The sequence below is a fragment of the Triturus cristatus genome, chromosome 6, assembly GCF_964204655.1.
Source record: "Triturus cristatus chromosome 6, aTriCri1.1, whole genome shotgun sequence".
Classification (NCBI taxonomy): Eukaryota; Metazoa; Chordata; class Amphibia; order Caudata; family Salamandridae; genus Triturus; species Triturus cristatus.
In genome coordinates this window covers 1,466,292,131-1,466,318,382 of record NC_140589.1, presented here as the reverse complement: position 1 = coordinate 1,466,318,382, position 26,252 = coordinate 1,466,292,131, and the positions used below count along the sequence as shown (strand labels likewise).

Below are 26,252 nucleotides of genomic sequence, written 5' to 3'. Positions count from 1 at the left end.
TGTGGAAGGCGCCAAGCCCAGACGGCCTTGTTGCGGTGACCGCGTATGCTAGAATGGTCCACTGTTAAAGTAGTTATGAGACTAGTGTGCCAGGGCTCTGTGACCACGTATGCCAAAAAGGGCCGTCGTGGTGTGGCACCTGAGGAATGTGTTGCGTTCGGAAGGTTGCGTCTTGTGATGATTTCGTCCCAGCACCATCTCGTCTCACAAATACTTCGGTCCATCACAGGACTGGAGTGAGGCTGCGACCAGCTGGTCTAGCCACACTGAGAGATCTGCCCAGGGGATTGCTGTAAGGGAGCTGGCTGCGCCACTCCAGAGAGTAAGCTGGCGCCCACCTGACACTGCTGCATGTACTGCGAGCAGCCTGACTTCGACGAGCAGGATCTGATCTCGCGAGTACCTATTCTGAGGGCTCCAGCTGTAATACAGACTTATGCAAAAGTCAAAACCTCCCTAGAAAACATCATCTTCTAATAAAGCTCATCTTAATACCACACACTGGTTGATGGTAAAACTCACGCCTCATACCCATATCACAATATCGATGTCCATTGAACCTATACTACCCAGGCAATATAATTCTCCCTCTTTCTTCTGCCCCATACTATCCACATCACTCTTCATTCATTTTATGTTAAGTCAGTCAGCTGTCTAAACTCTATTTTACATATTTTTTTTCCTGCTTGTATAACCAGCAATGCAAAAATCTTTGTCAATTGGAATCAAGATGTTTAGAAACGTATGTACTGCTGATATTTTATGCATTATAAAAATACATCGTTTCAGCTTACATATAGATTTCTCAAGTAAATATACATTGAAAAATAAATAGAAGGGTATAAATTTATTAAATTTCGATAGAAAGAAATTGGAAGAACATAATATGAAACCCACACCCAATGAAGCAACATTTTTGTAAATTAAATTTAGGCCACAATGGTTACATCAGATAATATTTTTGTTATTGATAGTGTGACACACAACCTGCTTAATTACCATGGATCTTTTAGCAAGCAAGCAGGCTGTAGTCTGGACCTTCTGAGACTAATGCTCTCCGTTTTCAGTACGCTCCACCTGTGTCCACAAGCACCACAGAATTGCCTGAATTAAATAGGCACATTTTTGAGTTCTCCTTCATATCCGTAACACTCTCATAAGCAACACGGTGCTCTTCTGGGACAACCCTTGTCTGGTCTAAACATCTGGTGTCATCTGTAACGACCTCTGAGGCAGCCTGATGCTGTTACTCAAGCTCTAAAAAGTTAGGCCAAGCCTGGTAATTGTGAGTCCCATGGACTGTCTTTTAGAACCCTGGCCAGAGTTTAATTCTCAAAGCCAAATTTGTGTGGCCGCACATAAGCCAAATGCACAAAGGAAAGTGAGAGAGAGTATGCCAGAGCTATAGAAAAAACCTCCGCGGACTCGGGTCTCCCCCTCCTTCCTTCCTCCCTCCCTCTCTCTTCAGCTCTATGTTCTGCAGTAAAATGTATTGATTAGTGGAAGGAAAATGAATGTCTACAGACGTATAGAAAAGAGTGAGGGGAAACCCAATTGACTCTCTAAGACATCTCCCTCAGGTGTGATGCCTCGGTTTCCTCTTTCAGTTACCTTGCTGTCATTTCTGTCTCTTTCACTCTTCTCTTTTCCACAGGCCTGTATATAGATAAGTGAGTGGGAGTATGCCTGTTGTAAGGACCAACATAACATGATTTCTGCTTTTCCTTTGTACCACTCTCCTCAGATTTACTCCCAAGGCTCTCCACTCACTCCTTCTTCGGCACCCCCTAGCAGTGCTTATAAAGTCTCTGTGCCTGTTCTTACTTGATTTTCGCCCTTCCTTCCACCTTCTTTTCTTTCTGCGTCTCGAAGCAGTCTGAGTTGTGTGAAAGGCAATTCAGTGTCAGAGAGCTGTGCTATAGTGCCCCTGTGTGACATTTCTGCGTGTGTTTTTTATTCCACAAACATAACCATCTGTGAGTTCAGAGTATGCTCCTAGTTTTAATTTGGTGTTTCCCAGCAGAACACAGGCGTTGCTTGTCATGGGATGCCTCCGAAGTATTCGCCCATCCCATGATAGAGTTTGGCAACTGCTGCTTCAAAGCAAGCTATGGAGAGACTGATAGTTTGTGGCAGCTGGGATTCTAGGGAGGAACACATGCTTCTTCACATGTCCCGCTGGAACGGAGACTATTGACACTCACTGTCTGTGGTTCCTCGCACTCAGGCATGTATTTAGTGGGCTGTGTGTCATTTAACCTGCTTTTGTGTTTGGGTGATTGAGGGGGGCTGGCTGGTGGTGTTTTTATTGGTACCCTCTGCTAGGGCACCCTGCAAGGAGCGTAAAATGGTGACTCCAGCCCACAGTTAAAAAAAAAAAAAAAAAACATTCTGGCTTCCATCTCTAGATAGCTTTATCATCTCTTGTGAGTGAGGCTTCCCTTTATCTTGTATAGAACTGTTTAGTTTTGAAAATAAATAATCTTGGCAGTTTTTTGCTAGTGGTTCAATAAGAATGAAATAGAGAAAATCTAATCTCATCACTATTTTGAAGTAAAGTTGAAAAGAGTTTGTCGCCGACGATGGCACATGCCAGCTTTTTCAAAAATATCTAGTTCTTTGCAGGGTGTTGAGTTGGTACAATGTCCTTGGAGTAACAGTGAATTTTATTTCATTTCTCGAGGTATTTAGAGCAAAGAAGTGAACCAGATCTTCTGTAATGCATTCGCTTGTGAGATCTGCGATTATTTCTGGTTCTCGTTCAATTTGAGCCTCACTTCTCACTGAATATTAAAACCATGCAGTATTTGTGTTTGCTTCTTGGGTGTGCCTTTACCAGGATCCTATTGGCAAGTAATGTTCTCAAGTTGCTTATGAGTCCATGCTACTTATTAAATTGGAATTGCGTTTGCAGCATCGTTTGTCTGTGCAAATGTGTAAGGTATTTCCCATGGCACTTTCGCTTATTTAATCCACTTTCAGTAGTAATCGCTACAGGTGACAATTCTACAGGACACCCATACCTCAGACATACTAAACCTGTTTACAAAGGGTAATTTTTATCAGTGCACCTCCTGTAATGCCAGGAGCCAAAAATACATCCTTTCAGTATACATACTTAGCTCATGTATCGACGCAAGGCTGTTCATTGTTGCAGTACTATAACCCAACATAACTACATCTAGAACAATATTTCAATCTATTGGTTTCCAAAGTAAATCCACCACATTCTATTCAGCCATTGCTTGCCTTATTAAAGGCTGTCCAGCTTGAGTTGGTCCCTCCCGTTGCACCTCTGCACTCTACCCTGCACCACTCCACTCTGTGCCACTTCACTGTACGCTCTGGTTCAACCAGCCGGTAAATATGCACGTATTCCATTTAAGTATTTCCTCATGTATGCACTACACAGAGTTCCTGCTTCACTCATAAGGCTATACTTGGAGAACAATATGCTAATTTCGGTCCAACTACTACAAATGTAATATCAAAATGAAAAAAAAATCAAATAATGGAAATCGGTCTGTTTCTCCTAGGACACAGCTTTTCCTAGACAGATTTGATGTCTGCGATGAAAATATATTCTTATTATTTCTTCTTACTGAAAAGTGGAAATTTGGTGCAATTGCAAAAAAAATGTAGACCTTACCCAGGAATCTTCTTTAGTAAGCCACATCATATTAAACAGTAGAGCTTAAAATGCAAGCATCTGAAGTCACTGGCGATGAGTTCCCTGTCTCAAGTCAGGTTTGGTTGTGGCCAGCTTAAGACTTCGTAGCCATGGAACTCTTTGCATAACAAATTGTTATAAGGTGCAAATAGAGGGGCTGAAGTCAGTAATTCTGCTCTCCAAGGAGAAGTACAAAATTCGGTTACATTGACTACCACACACGAAGCCATAGTGCAGAATAAGCTGTAATTGGCACGTAAACTGACACTCGTAGACCTGACCAAGGTGTGTAGAATAGCGATTTCTGTACCCTCCCTTCACCATCTTAGAAAATACCAACGAGAACATCCTTTGTGTGTTCCAACTAGAATTCTCACCTTGCCCACAAAGATTTGAAAACCCCAAGTCTACCCATGTCCGTTCCCGGTGTGTCATAATGGACTATGTCCATTATGTATGTATCATATTTCAACATATGCACATGTTATTCTTCAAGTAATTCTAGCTATACAGCCCAAAGATACTTGGTGACCCAGCGTGTGCTAGTGATTTTTGTACTAGAGAACATGATGCCGAGAAGACTTGTTGGATACTTTGTGGCAGCTTCATGGTAGGCAAATTTTAACTTTTCCTTTGCCACTCTGATTTTACTATGAGTAAGGATTATAAAAGTTTAATAAAACCGATTTGAATTACTGTCTTTACGGTGAAGGGCGCTTGGCCTCTGCATGGATTGCCCTGTACTTTCTTCTATTAATTCATGATTGAAGAAAATTATTTTTTTCCCTCATTCTCGATAATATATGGGATAAAGTGACCCCTGTCTTGCATTATAAGGATATTGCAAGTTACCAAAGTCTGAGTTCCTTTATAATGTCCTTTATAAAGTCATAGTGACTTGCAATAAACTTATACTGTATGCTTGGTCACATATCCCCTTTCCTGCAAAAAACGTAAATCTTTTATGCATTGCTCTTTCATATAAAAGAGGTAGCATGTTTGCAAACATAAAAAGCAAAAATAGAATCTATAGCGGAAAATTAAACACATCAAAAAGCAGTTAGATGATTCTTGCAAAAATAAATTAGAATCAGTTTCATACAAGTCAGATAAAAAAAAAGCTGTAGTTCGAAATGTGTAGAAACATTCAGAGAGATTTCATGTTCTCTATAATTACCTATGGCTTGCAGAAAATAAGCATGTTCATGTAAATATCTCCTTTCTGCTTATTACTGTTCATCTAGAAAAAAACAGAGCAGAAGAAGGAAATTCCACATTTTGTTGTAATTTTCAGGTCTCGCCTAGGCAGTGCGCATGCGCTGCTCTAGGTGAGAGGACCTTTAGCAATTGGTCTTCACTTTTCAAGCACTTGTGCTTGTGGCGGCATCCACCTTGCGGGAGCGAACAGCGGCGCGCATGGGCCATATGTTTGTAATTAACGTGGCCGCGCCGCTGCTCGCTCCCGCAAGGTGGATGCCATCACAAGCACGAGTGCTTGAAAAGTGCAGACCACTTGTTTTGCCTTGAATGGTCCCTCGGCATTTCTTGCTTTCGCGGCCGATCTTGTTGAAGAATCGTTCCAGCATCCGCTTTTTAATATCGTTTTGCCTTGAATGGACCCGCGGCATTTCTTGCTTTCGCGGCCTTTGTTTATACATGCCATTAGAGTATGTGATCATTTTTTAACAATGACCTGCCAGACTAAAATGTTTAATGGCTGACGCGTTTTTGCAACTATTGTAAACTATTTGGATCACTTGAATACTTATTAAACCCTACTTTACGCATGCAGAGCCATTACGTATTATATGCGCACGGGTAAATATTTCATGTTGAATACACTTGTACACATGTAAAACATTATCCTTCTTTTTTCAGCAGTGTGTTACCGCGAGCGGTATTTTTCCGTATTCACACAAAATATCCTGTTTGGGTATCCCCGCCGATGCAATACACCCTTTGACTATGTTGTGGAGATGATTCTCCTGTTGAGAAAGAACACATTTTTCTTGCAAACGGATCTATATCGTGCTCTGCAACAAACTGGGAAAGTTAAAGAAGATACTGGCAAAGATCGGTAAAATATTTAAATGTATTAGAGTCTGAGAACTACTTTTACAACCTGGGCAGACTAAAACACCGAAGAACTCTGTTAAAATCTTGAAATAAATAACTTCAGTGCTTTTTTAGGAAAGCTGCGTCTAAATGCTTCGCAAAAATAACTTCCTGTGCATGCTGTTATCTGGAGTCATGTGATCGGTTAGGGGTTATTTAGTGTGGGCTAAAATGTTTGTATAGGGCCATGATGCTATGTCTATAAAAACACATTCATGCTTTCTGACATTTAGAATTCCGTGCCTCGACTTGGTTTATTCAACCTTCCCATACACCATGTTGTGTTCTTATTTGCGAGTTTTTGTCTACCATCCTATCTTGACTGTTTCCCACAGTCACGTGAAGCGGTTTGACATACTTGTTCGAATTTTTTTTTTTTTAGTGCTATGGCAATACAAATATGAACTATAATATGCGCCTTTCCGCAGTAGTCATATTTCGTGTTTTTTCGGATTATTACAGTGGCCGAGTAAGAAAAGTCACTGCAAGAGCCAACAGACTGGGCGGTAGGCGCTTTACATAGGCTATTAGCAAATCAATCACAATTACCTATGGTACGGTGAGAGTTGTTCAAGCGGAATATATATTCTTTGAATGGGGAGCATGTGTAATATCTTTTTTTTTTTCTTTTTTCCATCGTGCCTAACATGGCTTTTTATGGCCTGTTGGCTGTGCGTAAGTACATTCAATGCCTTTTATTTACGTGTTGGTTTTTAAAACATAAATAAAAGGCCTTGTCATTTACTATGCCAATAGCTTAAACTCTCGCAAATGCGAGACCTATTGCATTGCAAATGCTTGTGTTATAAGTCTTTGGTAACAAAGTATCACCAATGGCAACCTTTTGCAGACTAGTCTTTATAGCGCTTACCTTCAAGTCTTTGGTAGAAAGCATTAAAATGCATGCGTGCTGTCAGAATGTGCTGAAGTGAGTTGGCGATAAATGCACTCTTCTTGCTCACTAAAATAAGTAGAGCAGAGTGAAGGATTTAAGTTTTGTTTTCAAATGCTACTGTCATGTTTACCTTTTTCGGAAGTCGTTAGATTTTAACATAAGAATGCTGCTGTTCCAAAGTATGTTACACTTGGTGGTAGGATTACAGACAAGACATGTTAACAAAACATCTGTCAGTATGATTTGTTCAGCCTGCAAGTTCTCGCTCGTGTTTAACTAGTTCAGATTTGACAAAAAATATTTTCTCTCACCAAAAGTAGTGCTTCCAAAACAGTACATTTTGCTGATTGGTTTTGGTGCATATCACACGTGCGCCTGTTCAGGCACGCACTTCGTTATTCGTGCTTTGTTTTCTTGTACACCAATCTTCAGACCGGGTTGTAAGCCAGTCTGGCTGCACTAAGGTGTGTATCTTTTGTATACAGAATCCGCTTACGTTGATAGTTCTCGTTAATTTTACAGTTCACACTGGTGTGACTGCACTATGTTTTGAGGGCATCCTGTTTTCTCATGTTATATGGTCACTCATTTCATATTCATGGCATCAGGATGGGCAGGAATTTGGCACCTACTGCGCCAGAGGTAAAAAAAAAAAAACAAGCTTTGGCATAGCCAAGCGGTCTCTCCTTTGGGACCTTATGTGATTAGCCATGCAACAGTTGATGTTGTTGCACCAAGGATATTGTGCTGGATAACTAAACACTTATAAGGTCCCAAAGGTGAGACCTATTGGCTATGCCAATGCTTGTTTAAACTGCTTTAATTATGCTCCCTTTCCTGTTGTTCATCTTTACTGCTGGCTCTTGCAGCTAGCATTGTGATGTCAGAACTCGGATGCTCAACTGCAGCAATGTATTACAGTTAAGTAATTTCTTTATGACAGGTGACTAGATGTAAAATAACTTGCCTGTAATAAGGACATGAGAGACCAGTTTCTATACAGGAATTTCAGGGGCTCATGGATTATAGAATCCTAACACGCTTTGCATTGATCCAGTTAAGCCACTTCTAAGCTAGGTAACCCACATGAACCACTTTTAGCAGTGAAATTGTTTGTGGTTCTGATAACATCCTTCTGTGTTACCGGTCCTTACTAATTCTAAAGTTAATAAAAATGTTATTTTGAACTCTTATATTCTGTTCTAGAATTTATTTTCTCAATGCTTTGCTCGCTCGCCATCTAAATTCTCAGGACCAGACTGCTGCCTAACCCAGTAGGTGCTTGCAGATGTTAAACTGGAGAGGGAGAGTGCCAAGCCCTTTTGCGTTCTGCAATTCAAGGGTTCTGTGCTTCAAGGCATTATGACACCTTGACTAAGTATTATTACTGAAAACTGAGTGAATAACCAGGTTAGATGTCTGGTGCAATTCCCTACTGCTACATCAGTGGTATTGCACAGCAGGCACTTGACAGTCTTGTTCTTCAGCCAGCTTAGGTGATATTACCCATTTTGGTTGTCAATTTTAATAGGCCGGTTTCTATTGTCACAGTTGTTTTCCTCTCAGCCCTTTAGTTTGTCAGAGAAGGTTTGGGGTATTTACCACATTAGACAAATACCATTACCCCAGATGCTTTTTTCAGATTGCAGAGGTACCATGTTTAGTAAATACCTCCTATTTCGAGTTTACTATTGGGAAAATGAGGCAGAACATGCAGAATCTAACTTTCACGCACCAAATTCTGCATGTTTTGCCTTTTTTCTGGACTTTTCCCTCTGATAAATTCCATAAGGTCAAACCTTGAGAAGTTTTTCAGGGGAAATCCGCTAGGGTGTGACAATTAGCACACAGTTCATAATTCTGATCACCTGTTTGCACAGGGATCCGTTTTTCGCCCTTAGAGTCTATGTATTTATGCTGAAAGCAATTATTCCAGGTTCATATAGATATGCCAGCTACATGTAGCGTCTGATCCTCTATTGTACAATGTCTGGTAGTTGCATCATTTTGTCATACGTTGGAAGCTAAGCCCATCTCTGAACGTTTGCTTCAAGACCCCAATCACTTACCGACTACTGCGATGTGGTCTTCCCGCTCACTTTTTACAGTATTGTTTTTGCACTAATTCTAGGATTGAACCTCTTGAACAAGTCATGTTGCGAATCCCCTTAGTCTGATTGTATGCCCTGTGCTCCATCCTTACATTTCCACCACGTATTGCCATTCTGTACAAGTGTAGGATTATGTAGGAGCACTAGCTTCTTCCGTAGTGCCGGTGGGAGATCCACGTGACCCACCACCACATTCCTATGTACCTGGCTTGAGGGGTCCTGATCTCCTGAGGGGATGCACATACATGCCTGGAGGTAATTGATATCCGGCAGGAGGCGGACGAGGGCACATGCTGATCAGCTATGTCATGTTCATTAATGATCCCTTGAAGCTCCACTAAAGACGTCTAGAAAATTTTAGTTAGTGGGTAAATCACCGAATTTTATTGTATTGCATGCCCCTCCCTTTTCTCAGCTTGCACCCTTTACAGAACCCATATTTTTCCTCAGATAACTCTTGATTTAATCTTGTCATCTTTGTCGTAGCCTAACAGTCTCTAGTCTGTCTTTCAGTTTCTCGTGATGGGTTCTCCAGAGCAGGCCAAGATGAAATCACACGAATGATGTGTGGAATGCCAGAATAGACTTCCTTTTTTGCTGGCTATCTGACATCTTTCATAACAAAGACATTTTATTCTACCCTTTAATAAACTGAACATTCCGAGTGCAGAATATGGCAAAATGCTTAATGGAAGCCCAGTCAATATATAGGTATATGCTATTTGTAAACATTGCCTAATTCTCATTTCTGATTTTATTTCAGCATTCGAAAAAAGACCTCGAAGGGTTTCAGAACCTATTTCACAGGTTTTTGCAAGAAAAAGGCCCTTCAGTCGATTGGGAAAAGATCCAGCGCCCACCAGAGGATTCTGTAAGTGAAAATGGCTTTCGGGCTATGAAGATTATTTTGCAAGTGATTTAAAAGGGGCTTTTGTACAGCTGAAATTGGTCATGAGACATTTCAAGATGGTTTGTGTACCAACCCTCTTATTTGTAACCAAACCGAATCATTCTTAACCTGCCAGTCACCGCTCAGGGATAGTTCTCTAGCTGTGATCTCCTGGGGTGGTTAATCATGCGAGGCCGTGAGCTGAGCCTCCCTGCGGATAGTCTGAATTCAAAAACTTACCTAAGTGCCTCTCTCTCATAAGCAGTGGGGAGTGCTTTCAAGTAAGCTGCTCTTTAATCCAGTCCCCTTCGCTCGGTTATACTATGCTAGCATGATGGCTTGTTTTTGCTTTGTGTGCTGTATACTCCACAAAGTGGGGCAGGTCCAGGGAAACTGATTTTCACCATTCGTGAGGACTCTATCCAACGGTGACTGTTTACACAAAACGTCCTCCAAGACAGAGTGCCAAGTTGACAGTTGTTTTGCCAGCAACCCAAGTGAAGAAGTGTCTTTGGCTATCTATCAAAAGTGACCCACTAGGGAATACTGAATTCGTTTTTTTTTTTTGTAACATCAAACCTTTCCTAAGTGGAACACAACATCCTCTTATAAGGACTTTTTGTGTATAAAATCGCAGTACCCACCTTAATGGTGCATACAAAGGATGGATTCATTCAGAGGCCAGTGGAACCCATCCTGAAAGGTTTCTAGGTTATGGTGCTGCGCTCGGAAAGCAATAGGTACAAGCAGTCCCAGAAAATTCGCACATTTAGGAAATATGGAATGGGAAGAAGAGGAACGTCCCCTGGTAGTAAATAATAGGACGCCATCCAGGGGCGTAGTAGCAATCAACAGTAGAGCCGGTGCAGCGACAGCAAGGCCTAAGAATCTGAGCACCCATTTTTCCTCCAATTAGTGCATGTTTTTACTATTGAAGCAAGGGAATTTTATGGCTTCTATTAGGGCCCATGGGAAGAAGTATGGTCCGGAACACCGACATAGATGCCTTCCTCACTGACAACCTGGCTAGCGGTTTGCGGGTTCTAAAGTGGAAAAAGAGTACATTACTGATGAACAAGAGCAACGTGTGAAGCCTCCATTGGCTTGTGTGACAAGGCCACGCCTGTGACATTTGAGGTAGTTTTGCTCCTACTCTTCTCTGACACTAACTCCTGATCTTGTGACCAATTGAATGCGTTTCATGAACTGCTGGTCAGTAGGATTGCTTATCCTAGCTGCTGTTTATTACCTAATGTGATGGTGCTTACCAACCCTATGAGGCGTGCGTCGGGCCACTTGCACAGGAGAACGGCGAGGGACCTACACAGTCACGTTACTTTAGATGTGGGCAGTGCTTTCCAGTGACCACCTGATATAATCAAGTTTGCATATACAAGGAGCTATAGTGGTCCCATTCTTCTGGATGGAAAATCCAAATATTGATCTCGCTCCCCTGGGGCATTTTTTCACATGTATTTAATATTTTCTTTTTAAGTATTTTATAACGCTGCTGCACAAGGAGGGAATTTTTTACCGTACACGAAACTGAAGCAGTTCATGAATAAATAGAACTAGTAATTAAGGAAAATCACATCTGAACAGTTCTAGTCGGACATATAGTAAGGTTAGGAATGAGAGCCGATATATGTGTTAAAGAATTTCAAATTAGAAAATTATGAGGTGTAACAAAAAGGTGAAGCAAGTCTGCTATGGTGCCTGCACTTCTCCTGATTAGATGAGCTGTTTGTCGAAAAAGAGGTATTTTCAATGTTTTCTTGAAGGACAGGGTGGACATTGGTGAATTCCTAATGTAGGAAGAAAATAAATAGTTGCATTGCGTGGCTTCAGCAATAGAATGTGTTGAAGGCAAAAGATGTATTGAATTGCAGCGCATGGCCGTAATGTTTGTACTGTCAAGTGAACGATGATGAGTGGTAATCTTTATCACATTCGTTACTAGGTCAGTAAATCGTTGTATTCTCTAGTCCCTTGTAGTAACCTGTGTTGTATTTATCTGGCTACTTCCTCCGTAGCTGCTGAGCCAGTGTGAATGTGATGCATGGAATATTGGTGTGAGAGTCTTGACTAGAATGTTTGGTTGCCTGGATGCTCGAGTGTGTCAGTTGGAGTATGGGTTGAGCAGCAGGCAGACTGCTCCTGGTGGGGCTGTATTGCTGCATCTCTACAACTCAACTACCTGTAACTGAACTCAATAAATCTACATGAAACTACATCTGGACTTAAAATATATTTTATTTATATTTATCTTTGCATCTCCTCTACATTGTTTGATGTGGCACAGTTCTGTTGTGCCTACAGTGTTAAAGGCATGATTTTTGTGTGACCTTAACAGTTATGTGGTAATTCACTGATTTTCACACACAAGGAGGTGTGGTTCTCTTCTATCGAGACACCGTTTGAGCCAAGGTCAGCTTAAAGCAGAAAGGCGAAGAGTTTGATAGTTAATACCACTTCGAGCTGGATGTCATGTAACATATCAAATCTCATGTGAAACTTTTACGTGACACTTTATCTACAAGTTACAAGTGGGGTGCACTAGACTTGTGCGTGCCCAGGGTAGCACTACTCGGGTGAGAGGTCGCTCACCGGTGATGGGTTAGTTTAAAGGAAAAAAAACTTACAAGAGACTAAGGAAAAGTGTTTGCATGACTTGAAGTTCATTTTGTAGTAATGTTAAATGTAGTAATTGTTTTAGTGATACCATAATACTACATGGTTCTTACCTATTCAACACAGTTCCCTCTGTGTGTGGGTTTTTGTCCCGGTCAACACATTTAGTCTTTTCCCTATCAAGAAGGGTGTTGTAGGGGTGTCTCTTCCTTGTCACAGTTAATGGGTCTTAGTCTCTTACAATGTAGTGTTTTGTTTTTTGTAGTGGGTGTTCGTCCCATCTATGCAGTCGTAGTCGGTGTTAGTCTCATCTAAGTAGTTCTGATGGGTACGAGTCCCATGTTTTCTATTGTTCCCTGCACGTTTCTAACCTCGACACTGGGGTTCTAATGGATACAAGTCCCATGTGTTCTACTGTTCTGTGCATGTTTCTAACCACCTCACAGGGGTTCTAATGGGTATGAGTCCCATGTGTTCTGCTGTTCTGTGCATGTTTCAAACCACATCGCAGGGGTTCTAATGGGTGCGAGTCCCATGTGTTTTGCTGTTCTGTGCATGTTTCTAACCCCCCACAGGGGTTCTAATGGGTACGATTCCCATGCGTTCTATTGTTCTTTTACCTTTTCTAACCTTCATTTAGAGGTTCTAATGGGTATGAGTCCCATGTGTATCATTGTATGTGCATACTTTGTGCACACTCATTGGTTGTCTGCCCCTATGCCTGATTAGCTGTATGGTTAGCAGACAACATTTCTTTCCCCTTAACCATTTGTTTTGTTCATGCGTGGTGTAGATTTTCCATGTTTCTAGTCCATTTGTTCACCTGTATGTTGGGGAAAGGCAGTTTGGGTGTCCATCACCCGTTTCGAACGTTCTCTTAAAAAATTATTGGAGGATGATGGGTGGGTAATATATATTTTATGTATATTTATCTTTGTATCTCCTCTACATTGTTTATTTTTATTGCATGTACTTTTTGTACATCTCATGTGTATTTTCTCTGTATTCACTTTCCTTTCTCTTGTACTTCTGTCTTAACCTGTTATTTCATTTTCTCTTTCTATTGTACTTACTCTTGTATACCTCCATTGTATTTTTTTCTTTGCTCATGCCTGATTTTCTTTGGTTTCTTTGCTATGATCCTTTCACGCTTTGGGTCCACTTTCTTCTCTATATCACAAAAAAGAGAGGGGGGACCAGAGAGCTAATTAAGGTCCAGTGCCCATGCTCCCTATTGCAACATGTAAACCCATAAAGGACACTGTTCCCGTGGCCAGGCGCAATAAGTCACCCATGCCCAAAAAAAAGAAAAAAGAGTGAAAGGGAATCCTAGGTGAAGGACCCACTCAGCTAATGGAAGACCACCCTTTGTCCTCTGATGTCCTCACACACCCGATAGGGTGTCATGCTTCATCATCGGGCAGTGCTCCTAGTAGGGCCGGCGCTGCAATTCCCTACGGGCCCCCCGAAGGGTCACTTTATCGGAGATCTTTTAAGGACTGCCGGATGATGCATGTGGGTGTGTGGGTCCTCTGTGGAGGGGGAAAAAACAGTGCGTGCAAATGAGTGAAAGATTAATAAAGGGTCATCATGCAGCCAGTGTAAAACAGATGTAACCTTAGCAGTGTCTGACTGCTAAATAAAATGTTCCCCTGAAGGCATACTATGCCCAGGTGTCGTTGGTCATAGGTCGACATGTTTCGCGCCTCTATCGCCATAAGGGTCGCTTGCGCTTCTTCCGGACCAGAACTAAAATTGAAGTGCAAGTGAAACAAGAAAAGTAAAATACCCTCTGTAGATCAGGGCAGTAACCTGTATACCCTCACTGTGGTTACAGCGTAATGATGAAAGCCGCTCCTGATCAATACCTGGTCCCTGTGAGGAGGCACTGGACAGGATCCACTTCACAAGGCAGCATTTCATCAGTGTCCTGCGACTCAGCCTGGGTTTCTGCCATTTCACACCATCCTTCTTCCCTTGAGACTCCAGAGCAGCCTCCTCCAATAGGCTCCCGTCCGTCTCTTTGATACCATTCTGCATGGCTGCTCTCTAGGCTGGGAGAGGAAGGAATGGAATAGACGGAGCACCAGGGCCAGCCCCCTGCTTGAAGGGAATCCCGCCCACCATGCCTCCCAGTAGGGTTTTTGCCCCCCTCCACAGAGGACCCACTCCCCACACACCCGCATGCATCATCCGGCAGTCCTTAAAAGATCTCTGATAAAGTGACCCTTCGGGGGGCCCGTAGGGAATTGCAGCTCCGGCCCTACGAGGAGCACTGCCAGATGATGAAGCATGACACCCTATCGGGTGTGTCAGGGCATCAGAGGACAAAGAGTGGTCTTCCATTAGCTGAGTGGGTCCTTCACCTAGGATTGCCTTTCACTCTTTTTTCTTTTTTCTTCTTTTTGGGCATAGGTGACTTTTTGCGCCTGGCCACAGGAACAGTGTCCTTTTCCACTTTCTTCTCGCCTTTTCTCTACTTTTCCATTTTTCTTTTTCTTGGGGTTCCCTTTGTTTGAACCTTCCTCTTCTTGGAGGTTGCTATTTTTGTTTTGTAGAAGAAGGGAAGGTATGTAGTAACCTGTGTTGTATTTCTCTGGTTACTTACTCCCTAGCTGCTCAGCCAGTGGGAATGTGATGCATGGAACATTGGTGTGAGAGTCTTGAATGGAATGCTTGGGTGCCTCGATGCTTGTGTGTGTCAGTTGGAGTATGGGCTGAGCAGCAGGCAGACTGCTCCTGGTGGGGCTGTATTGCTGCATCTCTACAACTCAACTACCTGTAACTGAGTTCAATAAATCGACATGAAACTACATCTTGGCTACGGACCTCATCACTACATCCCTCTTTAACATGGCAAGAGTGGCTTGCAGCATTGCAAGTATTTATTTACGTAACTCAAGGTATTTGCAAATGAATACAGTCTAACATCTGGTCTGCGTTCCTTTTACATAATTTGTATTCGGTTACTACATGTCTTGTTTCCAATATTGTTTGAGTGAACGCATTCCAGATGGAAATAATTTCCTTCATTCTCTTGGGGTCTTTTGCATGCAAGAATGTGGAGTATTCCTGGCTTGTGAACGCATGGCAGTGTTTAGTGTTTAACTAGTATCAGCATTTCGATGCAACATTTGACATTAATGTTAAGCAGACCTTTTTTGAAGGGTCTGCCCCTTTTTTGTTTGTTCTGGTCTACGAAACGTAGCTCTATATTTACTTGTTTGGAAACCGAGGCATTTCCAATAGTGCCCCTTTTCACTATAAAACTTTATTTCAAATCGAATCCTTGTGAGCTATATCAGGTTTACTCCACGGATTTACACAGGCAGTGGGATGCTCTGCAGTGTAGGACTATTGAACCCTCATTGAAAAGGAAAGGCATTCTCTCAGTGTCTTCAGCAAAGAAAGGGACCAGGCTCCCCTCAGACTCCCCAAAGGGCCACACCTGCTCATCTCATTTTGGCATTGCTGCATGTACCCTATTGACTAGTTTCATGTTTTTCTTGCCACAGGAGCATGTGGTGACTTCACTGCCTGAGCCTTTCAAACCTTGGGTGGAGCTATCCTCTGAGTTGTGACTTGGCTTCTAATGTTGTTTAGTGTTGGCAGCCAAAACTGTTTTTCGCCTCCTACCAAGATGAACATGACATTTGTAGCCCTTCGGAGGTCATTTTTGGGGCCCATCAAGCTCATCTAAAAACGGATAAAGAGGTAATGATACATGAATTAGGCCTGGGCCCCAAACAGTTAGGTTAATAGAGCACTCCTGGCTTTGTTTCCTAAAATGACACTCTTTTTAATCCAGTCCGAGGCTGCGAAGATTTAAGAAAATCATTCAGTCTAAAAACTGTTGATAATCCTAGTTGGGAACAGGCTTGAACCGTCGACCAAATCCAGCTATGCCCTGTGGTGAACAAGAACACAGAAACTAAGTTCAAGTCATTGATAGGGGAGACTCTTTCAATATGGCTCTGGCACATGCCCTTTCGGCTCCCGTTTCAGTGGTGGTGTTTGTTGTCATATGGAGAGGAAAGCCCTCACCTCCCCCACCGAGTCACCATCCAAAACCGTTACGTTGGCGAATGCCTTGCTTGGACAGCTCTGCAGGCAGTAGGCCAGGACAATAGAGTAGAGCAGTGTCATGCCATGCTAATGAAGCTGCAGTCTGAAATTGTTTTTGTGTGAGATGAAATGCAAATATTCGGTTAACTCCATGCATCAACCAAGACGCAGGAAAAATAATCGACTTCATCAGTGAGAATAAACAAAAAACAGTTGCAAAGCTATTAGGTCTATCTTTAATGTGAAAATACATACAGCATAAGCACATTAAAGTCCAACAAAGAAACGAAAAACAGTCAGTAACGAAAGTTCCTTTACCAACCATACCATCCGGTCAAGATAGGATGGCTACAGACCCTTCACTATAGTCCTTGGTCAGTTTTTATTATATAGCTAGAAAGAAAGCAAGAACTGTTAATGACCGCCCCCTTGCCACCGACCATCTTTTGATATAGAAGCAAAGATTACTATATTAAACACAAGGGAGCCTTTAATAGCGACCAACTTTTGTTTCTTAGAAATGGAGAAGAAAATCTCATCCCGATGACATCGAGAAGCTGGCAGGATCGCATGGCTGACGGGGAAAGAAGAGGGGATGATGGGCAGGGTGAATTAGGAGCCCAGGGGGGAAAGAGAGACGGTTGGGAAAGTGGAACGAGAGAAGCTGGCAGGTAGGCAGGGACGAGGAGCACACAGGTGACAGTGGGAAGGAGGAAAGAAAGAGTGGGCAGGCAATGAGGAGCACATAGTGGAAAGTTGGAGGGGTGCTAGGAAGAACCAATATGTCGTGGCAGTTGGGAGAAATGTAGAGGGAACCATGAGAACCTTACAGACAGACCTTTGGTTATAAAGTAATCTCTTATCCAGTTCAATGCAAGCACTGCTTTGGAGTCAGAAAGATAGACCCTAACAGCCAATAGCATCAGGCGAGAGAGGAGTATTTATTTGGCTGAGCCAAGATGTGATTGACAAGGTCTCAAGCCAATGGTTGAAAGAGGTTAGTGAAATAGTCAATGGTGGAAAGGGCTGGACCCAAAACCTGCTTTGAGAATATTGTAAGCAAAAGGTTTATGTGACAGTTGCACTGTCAACGCAGATCTAATTACTAAAGAATGCAACAAACATTTTGTTAAGGCCTGAAACTCCTGCCCAGCTGGATCTGTTCTTAGCATATTTCTTTGCAGCCTCCGAGGGCATTTAGCTATATTTGTACTATGCTCTTTTGCTAAATATCAAAGCAGCACTTCTTTATCAAGGCATTGGTTGAATCGAACCATATTTTCTCGGAGCAGGAAGACTCGTAAAGAAACATTTCATTCTAATATCTTCGTTTACGGCTGGCATTGGAGAAAGGCTTGAAGCAGGATTGTTTTTTACTAAGTTGATCCTGTTCCACCAAAAAAATCATCATTTGAGAAGTGCGTGTAGTACTTTCGATCTAAATTTGAAATATTTCTTAATCTTTTGGCTACCGCAGGTGAGACTTATCAGCAACTTTCTTGGTACTAGGGTCTTGCTTCTCTTGTGCCTTGGCATTCTTAGTATTTTAGCAGTCTGAATGAGAAACATCTTTATTCGGCTATAAAAAAACAACATAAAAGCATGCAGATTGTGTGCCACTATACAGTTTCTGTGCAAAAAGCAAAAACACCATAAGACATGATCAGTAATAAATATTAAGACACATAAAACCCTGATAAAATTGTCAGCAGACTTAATCAAACTAAATCTGCATTTTACAGGAATAATTTACTTTAAAACATAGACAAGGAATTATTAGCAAAATCAATCCACTAACCTTGTCCTCCTAGACGATACTACAGCCTGGAGAAACATGGCTACACACAGCACGATTCATCATCTGTCAAAGTGTGTAAAAAACGATAAACCTGTGTGCAGGATCGTATGTTTACCGAGTCATAAAAGGCATTAGAAACCTTTTTGTATATAACACGTAAAAATCGCAAAAAAAGAGAAAGTGTGCCATGGTTTGTTTAGACTGATTGTTACAGGGACATATCCTCAGATCAAGTTCATGCTGATGCCCAAGATGGAAGCATAGAGAATATTTTATTGTACCGCCCCTGAAGCTGAACAATAAATAGCGTACCCAACTCCTCTTTGTGTTCCACAAATGGTCCTAGGGGGACTCCTCTAAATTAAAATGAAAATAGTCCATGACACTCTATTTCATACTTTCTGCCCGCAATCTGTCTGTTGCAGCTTTCTTCAATAATAGGAACCTCACTTGCTTCCTACAAGCAACAGTCTGTGGCACTCTATCCAGAAACGTATGAATTAGGCCTATTCCTTTCAGGGATTTTTTGACATAAGCCTACCAAGGAATGGAAAGTCACTTATCGCTAGTCAGTCATTGATTGTGTTCTTTGTTAATGTAACGTCTTCCGAGCTCCAAATGGATAGCCACAAAATGGACAGTTGACTGTGAATAGAATTGCTCAAATAATCTATGCCCAACTCATTGTGACAAATAAAGTGGTAAGTTGTTTCGGGGGCTCATAATAACCTCCTACAGAAACGGTTTCCCACCCTCTAGAGGTTTGTAGGATCACCCAATTCTCAAATTCCCTAAATTTAGCTAAAAAAGCTAAAGTTAATCACTAGATACGAAAAAGTTCTAGTGCTGGTTTAAAATGTTAATGCCTACGGCAATGGAGTGTAGTCTTGTGCGATTTGGACCAAATATCATTAAAAAAGAATTTGTAAAATTAGTCCATAAGTTAAGATTTGCCATAAAATGTACAAAAGACTGAGTAAAAAACACAGGGCTATGGGAGTGTGAGCAATTCCGCATAGAGTAACTCGGGGAGGCGGGCACCGTACGTCAAGGGTACAACAGAGGTGCTCTTAGTAAGTTCTGCACCAAGCCTATTTATGTATTAAATAAAAAGTAATTAAGCTAGTATGCACCCCTGGCGGACCTCCCGACCAATACCGAACTCGTTGAGAAACTTCCCCTTTGTTCCAAAACCTTACTCTGGCCTTGGTGCCCGTGTGTAGGGAAATCAGCAAGTATACTATAAATATATTTTTAATTTAATAAGCAAATACCACAGTTTTGCCATGTTGACACAGTCAAATGCCATTGACGGGTCCTTAAAGGGAAGATACAGTAATGACTGTTTGGCCACAGTATACTTCCCGATGATCAAGCTTAAGTTAAGTCATTTCTCAACCCTCCCTATGCCACTTCTAAAAACGTTTTGACAGGCATTTAATATCTTGTTTTCATTTATCCACTCTACTATTCTGTTATACAAAACTCTACACAGAATTTTTGCTGGAATGTCAATCAAGGAAATAGGGCGGTTGCATTTAGGCTCTGCCCCATTTCATTTTTGAGAATGGAAGCAATAACCAAAGAAGTCCAAGTGAAAGGGTTCGAAGAATAGTTAGCACCTAACTGGCGTTCCTCCCGGGTCAAACGAATGCATACTGAACACTGCTTTCCAGAATGTTTTGCTAGCTCGTGTGTTGGTAGTAACAGTTACCACAGGTAACCGAGACCACTGTTGTATGATAACTACATCCCTTCTCTTACTTGTTGCTGCTTTGTAAGCCTACTATAAAGCAGTCACGGATATATACGGTCACGGAGCTCTGTATTCAAAGCTCTTCTTAAGCTTTGATTAGCCAGTGAGCATTTGTGGTCAAACTAGCGGGGGCACCGGAGGGCCAATATTACAGGTATTAACAATGAAGATCTGATTTTTTTCACAAAATGACATGAAAGATGGAACTATCCTTTCACTGTTGGTATCTTCTGATAAACAGCCCATAACCAACTGAAGGTTCTCTGCCATCACCCTGTTAGGAGATGTTGGGGAGTAAGGCTGCTTTCGACGCGATCTTAAATTCTGTGGTTGGTGTTAGGTGAGTCAGGCCCGCAGCTTCCGGGTGAATCACTCTATAGGGTGCTGCCTGGGTTATCTCGATCTGGTTATGGTCCACAAAATTATTGCCAACAATTGTACCATAGATCAGTAAATGCCTAAGATTATTAGAAATAAAAACAGTGTTGATGATGGAGAGACTGTTCTTCCCTCTAAAATAAGTCCGACCTTGCATTCCAGTCTCCTCCCCCGCCAAAACATTATATAGGTCAGAGGAGGTAACAATAGACTGCAACTCTTTGCCCCGCTCATCTGCTTTATTCTAGGAAATTAACTCGCCCCCTGACTGCTGGCATTAAAATCACCCCTTAGACAAAGATACAGTTGCTGGCCCTGCTGGGATTTCTTCTCTACCTGTGTTGAAATAAATGAAAATAAACCTGGAAATTTTTGATTGGGGACACGCAGAAAATCATTTTGATAAAAATGGAATAAACAATAAAGTCAAAGCCCCGTTATACATAACTGCTTGATGGTCAGTTACATGTGTCTTCACCACTGCTGCAGAACCACCAATTAGGAGATTAAACCAAATGGAAAGCCCACCCGAAGCACGACCAGAGCGAGGTGGTACCGCTGGAAGGCTAAAACACCTATACCATCAAAATCAACTGGGTTAATTTCTGAGGTTTCCTGCAGTAGGATAACCTCATACAGTTTAACAAAGTTTTGCCAATCAGGTAGGAGTATCTTTGAGTGGAGTCCTGCAAGATTCCAACTCAATATTTTTAGCTCCTGGTTCTTGGCAGACGAAGGCATGAGTGCAGGAGTTGTAATAGTGCACCCAATAATCTGGATAAGGGTCCTATCCGTAATGTTTTCCAAACTGATAAATGGAGCTACAGGCTCAACATGAGTTATGAGTGGTGACCACTCTCCAGAATCTTCGGAATCCAGGTTAGAAAATCTTTGCATTGTAATCTGGTGACCCGATGCCAACAACTGCCCCTTTAGAACTGTCAGTCAATCCACCTCATTACAGTCCGACTAGACTGCAAATCTGTTTTCACATGTCAATCCCCACTCTGGCTGTAATTAATTGAATACCCCGGACGGGCAGGTGGAATGTTTGACTGGCTTGTAGAAGAAACCCAAGGGCAATGTTACAAATGTTGAGCCATTTGCTGTCACCAACGTATGTACATTCAGTAGCTTCCACATGCATTTAGGGTGCCTAAAATTAACCATGAGGCAATCTCCGGCAACATTTTTCCTTGAGCGACCAATCCAGTCTACTCTACGAGTCATGATAATTTCACAACCTTCTGCTGGGTTAAAATTAATACGCGCACTAAGCCAGTGTGTGAACTTATTTTGTAATTTTCCCCAGGACTCTTAACTGGATTTCCAGTAGTGGCAGCACCCCAACCATGATTAAAAGACAGGGGCAGCACTCTGGGGCAAGTTTATAGTTATGGGGTTTAAAGCTGTATCCTCATTGTCACCACCTCCCCTTTGTGGACAGTTATGATTACATGGGTCAGGTACTCCGTGTACTCTAGCAGATATATCTTCGTTTGCACCTAGTCTACCTTGTTGGGTGCCCTGGAGACTTTCACTTCCTTGGTTATTTCAGGACTCTTTAGAGCCCAAGTAATAAATGGGTCTCCATTTTTCACCTACTTTCTCTTTTTTGTAAATACAGCCACACCTCTAAGTTTGCTATATAAAAGTCCCACCCCAGTGGTCATATTTAGGCTCAGTGTAAATGTTCCAGTTGTCTGGCCTCTGAGATTGGCTTTCATTCTCAGATCGTAGCCTGTTTACCTTCCTGTGTTTGCAAATTTAAAAGGTGCCTCAGAAATGTGTCAACTTAAACAATAAAGCTAATCCAGAAGGCATAATTTTCTAGTTCTTAATCCTCTTCGGAGTTTAGGGCACTCCATGCACTTTTCTTTTTCCCGCAGATGCAAAAGAACGATTTATTGTATAGGAACTCTGTATTAACTCCTTTCCCTGTTGCCAATTAATGGAGAAGTTGAAATGAATGCTTCATAATGTGGGAGTTACCAATATTTCTTACTGTGTTGGGTCTTTATGCCATGCTTTCTCTGTAGCAGGTTCATGAGGATTCCATTGTGCTAAAGGCTAACCTGTTCACTGATGCTACTCTGCCCTTCTCTGTCCCTTATCTAACTCACCCTTCTCTCACAGAATATGTGGAATTGTTCGTTGGAAGGAAAAGGCTCCATTTTTATTATTAGTAAATCAATTAACAAACCTGCCCTCTCTTAGGTTTACGCACTCATCAAATTTTCACACTTAAACCATCATCGGACTCTTGATTTCCTTTGGGGAGCACTTTTTGCTTACTCAAGGCTTAATCTTGCTACCAAATGTTCACTTAAGGGCCCTTTTTGTCCTTGTTGGGCTGCAAGTGCCATGTCTGCCCATGTTCCCCCCAGACATTGTTTACTCTTGCGTCTGGCATCCCAATGTTAAACGGTTCACAGAGCCCCCCTCTGTTACTTGGAGTGTTTTATTCCTGCCAACCTGACTGTCTGCCTTCTGCCACATCCTCCTGGGCAGCTCCACCATGCTATTTTCTGGAGCCTAAGCACAACCCACCTGCCTATGATGTTAAGGAGGAGCATATCTGCTCCTATTCTTGACAGATGCGCCTTGTCCTCCAAGTAGTAACTGGGCTCTTGGTGGTTGATCAGCCCATCGTGGATTGTTGCAGAACTTGTTCATTTCCATGTTTATTTTTTCTCCTAGACATTTCTACTTCACCATGGTCTTTAGCACGCTTCCATTGAAATCTAGGTCCTACCTTCAACCAGATGTTTGTGAGGCCCAGCACCCTGGCTCTGTATAGTCCTCCTTCATAGCCATCAGTAGCTTCACCCTACCTAGCGACGTCATATCGTCCTACTCAACCCCATGCCCCTTCCCCCACAACACTCAACCCCTCGTCTTCTTCCTGCAGCACCACAATCGCTTGCTCTCATCTTTTCTCACTAGCTCTGCTCCAGATGACCCCGGCTATCCTCTTCCGAGGATACCTTATCCCTTGTTGGCTTCAAGGCGTGATGGACCACAGTTGCTGCAGACGGTGCTCCTCTTCTGTCATGGCTGCTGGTCCCTTGTCTCTTCTTGTCCATTTCCATGCACCGGAGAAGATCAGCTACCCACTTCATGTAGGGGGGCGCCTTGGCCCTGATTGGGCAGTGCCACATAAACAGACCAATCAGAGCATGTTGCCTTTGTGCTTTTAGTTTGCATTTTCACAAATCTGTGGTGGGTGATTTGGCTGAGAAGGCTGCTCACCCGAGCTCTTGGCCTTGTTAGAGCTTCCAACCCATTAAGGCTCGCTGCGCTGGATAGGTCCTCGCCAAATTGGGTGGTAGCCCATGTTTGGCAAGTGTTACAGCTTCAGTAGAAGACTAACTAGGAAAGTGTAATTTCCTAGGTATTCTTTATAATGTACGATTCACATCTTGCCTCCTTCCTTCAGAATAAAGAGTTTTACTTATTTGTGTTCCTATCCCAATAACCAAAGCTTGATGTCTGCTCAGATGGTATTTTTCATTAATTTCGTACTGGCGATGGTCTTGCTACTAACAACATAGATTTCGAAGATCTCCACGGTGACTATCTAAAATATTCAGCAGCAGACAACTTTCTACATCATACCCCTGCTGTAGAACAACAATTTTCTTTTATTGGGTTAGCAGATGGCATGTCAACAGGCACACCATTTTCCTTTCCTCTTTCCTTAAGAAAAATCTGTAGCATTCTGTTATTTATAATCTTGGTTCATTTCACCTGAAACAATTAATTTAATACACCTGAAAACCGTGATTTGTAAGAGGAAAGCACTAGACTGGAGCTTTGTTACTTTGCATTGAATAACATCTCCCGCCCCTGATACAGCACTTCCTAGAAGGCTTTGAATAAGGTGTGTTCCTATGTCTCCACCTTTGATTTCTTCGAAGTCCCTTTCACGCTGTCCATTCTTTTACAAGTACTTTACCCCATGCATTGTTTAGCTATACTACTACTGATGAAAAGAGAAGACAAACATCTTGTTTTTAAAAGAGCTGTATTCATGCTTTAACCGCAGTGTACAAGAGTAGTTCGGATGACCAACCGTCCATAACCGTCCATAATTTTCACAGACTGTTGTGTCGAGTCATGTTATGTTATTGGGTTATCAAAAGTGCAGCAAATACCCAAATGTGTCTTGGTACTAGCTATGCCAATGGAGAGCACGATAGGAAGAAAGGCTGGGAGACTAGGGAGAGTTAAAAAGCCAGGTCTTCAGCAGCTTTCTGAAAGCCAGTAAATTGGGGCATCCTTGATGTGTGGCGGGAGTGCATTCAAGGTTTTCGTGGCTCCCACCACGAACCTTCTTCCTCCCCATGTTGCTCATTTGAACCGAAGGACAACTTCGTGTTTGGCCTTAGTTGAGTATAAGGTCCTGCCAGGGCAGGACCAGGTGAGACTCTGCTGGAGAAATTCCGGGCCAGTGCCATGCAGAGCCTTGTACGCAATACAGAGCGATTTGAAAGTAATCCTCTGTCTAATGGGGAGCCAGTGCAGTTTCTGGAGTGAATTGGACACTGACTGGTATTTTGGGATTGTCAAGAGTAGTCTGGCTGCCACGTTCTGCAATGTTTGCAGTTTATTCTGAAACTATTGGTGAGCAATGAGGAAAAGACTATTGCAATAGTCCAGTTTTGTCATTACCAGTGATGTGATCAGTGTTTTCTGAAGGTGGGCAGGAATTTAGAGGAGGACCTTTTTTGGGTTCTAAGCATGAGGAAGGCAGAAGAAGTCCCCATTTTGACTTTATCAGTGCAACTCAGTTTATCATCAATGAGGACTCCCAAGTAGGTAGAGGGCCCATGTCAAGTGGCCAGCAAGACTGGGACCACAAAGAGCATTGGGCGCCGAATGGCATCACCTCGGTTTTATCCGGTTTCAATTTAGAACAATGTCTATCCATTCAGCTGTTGACTTCCTGCACTCATTCACATAGACTGGACCTAAACCTATATCATCCTGAGCTATGGAGACGACAATTTGGGTGTTGTCTGTGTAGAAAGAAACCAAAAGAGTGTAGGAGGTCAGCCAAAGGGGTGACGTAGACATTAAAATGTCTCACTGAGCGAGGACTCCCGCAGGAACCCCCAATGTAGCAAGAAGGAATGAGAGACTAACTCATTTTAGCTGCACCGATTGCTTGCGCTTCGAGAGGAAAGATCTCAGCAGATCCCAGACTGAGCCGGTGACCCCGATATTAGCTAGACAATCCAGCAGCACCCTGTGATTGACAGTGTCTAGAGCTGCAGAGAGATCAAGCAAGATGAAAGCAGCACAGCCACCCTGATCAAGTGCCTGCCTGATCTCCTTGTGCAAGGCAGTCTCTGTGCTGTGGCCACTACGGAAACCAAACTGGATAGCATCCAGTAGGCTGTTTGAATATGCTTGACGAGTTGGATGTTCATGATTTTCTCAACGATTTTAGCAGGCAGAGGTAGACATGAAATGGGACGGTAGCTCCTGTCCGTAAATTAGCCATAAAGTCCGTTGTCCATGATGAATGTCTTAATGGACACTATTAGTCCATAATTTTAATCTCTCGACTAAAGAACAAAAGGTTATTTCCACAATTGAAACGCCCCAGTTGACGTGCAAGGGAGCTAGTCTCCTGTGCCGCATTCGTGAGGGAGGAGCTGGTGGCAAAAACAAAATAATCCTTCTTCTCAGGGTGTCTGCTTCCCCAAAGAAATGCAAATGTGTGCAATTAGATAATTGACAAATGTAAAGGCTGCTTGGGAGGAGTTTTTATATAGATTGAATTCGACCCAAAGCTATTGGAGCACTTTAAATGAGCACCACTTGCATTATACAAGGTCACGTTCATTGTTTTATAGGCATGGGCGATTAAGTTGTTTGCCCAGGATCACAGGATGTTAAGCTGTTGCCGTGACTCGAGCCTGGTTCTCCAGTTCCA

At 42.5% G+C, this 26,252-nt stretch overlaps 1 protein-coding gene across 4 annotated transcripts in view; it reads left to right on the top strand.

Moving 5' to 3' along the window:
• The window catches only part of UGP2 (UDP-glucose pyrophosphorylase 2), a 496,883-nt gene that overhangs the window by 247,741 nt on the left and 222,890 nt on the right, over positions 1–26,252 (top strand). For all 4 annotated transcript variants that reach the window (XM_085612548.1, XM_085612551.1, XM_085612550.1 and 1 more), the window contains exon 3: positions 9,555–9,662. In XM_085612548.1, the coding sequence (XP_085468674.1) occupies positions 9,555–9,662 (108 nt within the window). The remainder of the gene's footprint in view (positions 1–9,554; positions 9,663–26,252) is intronic.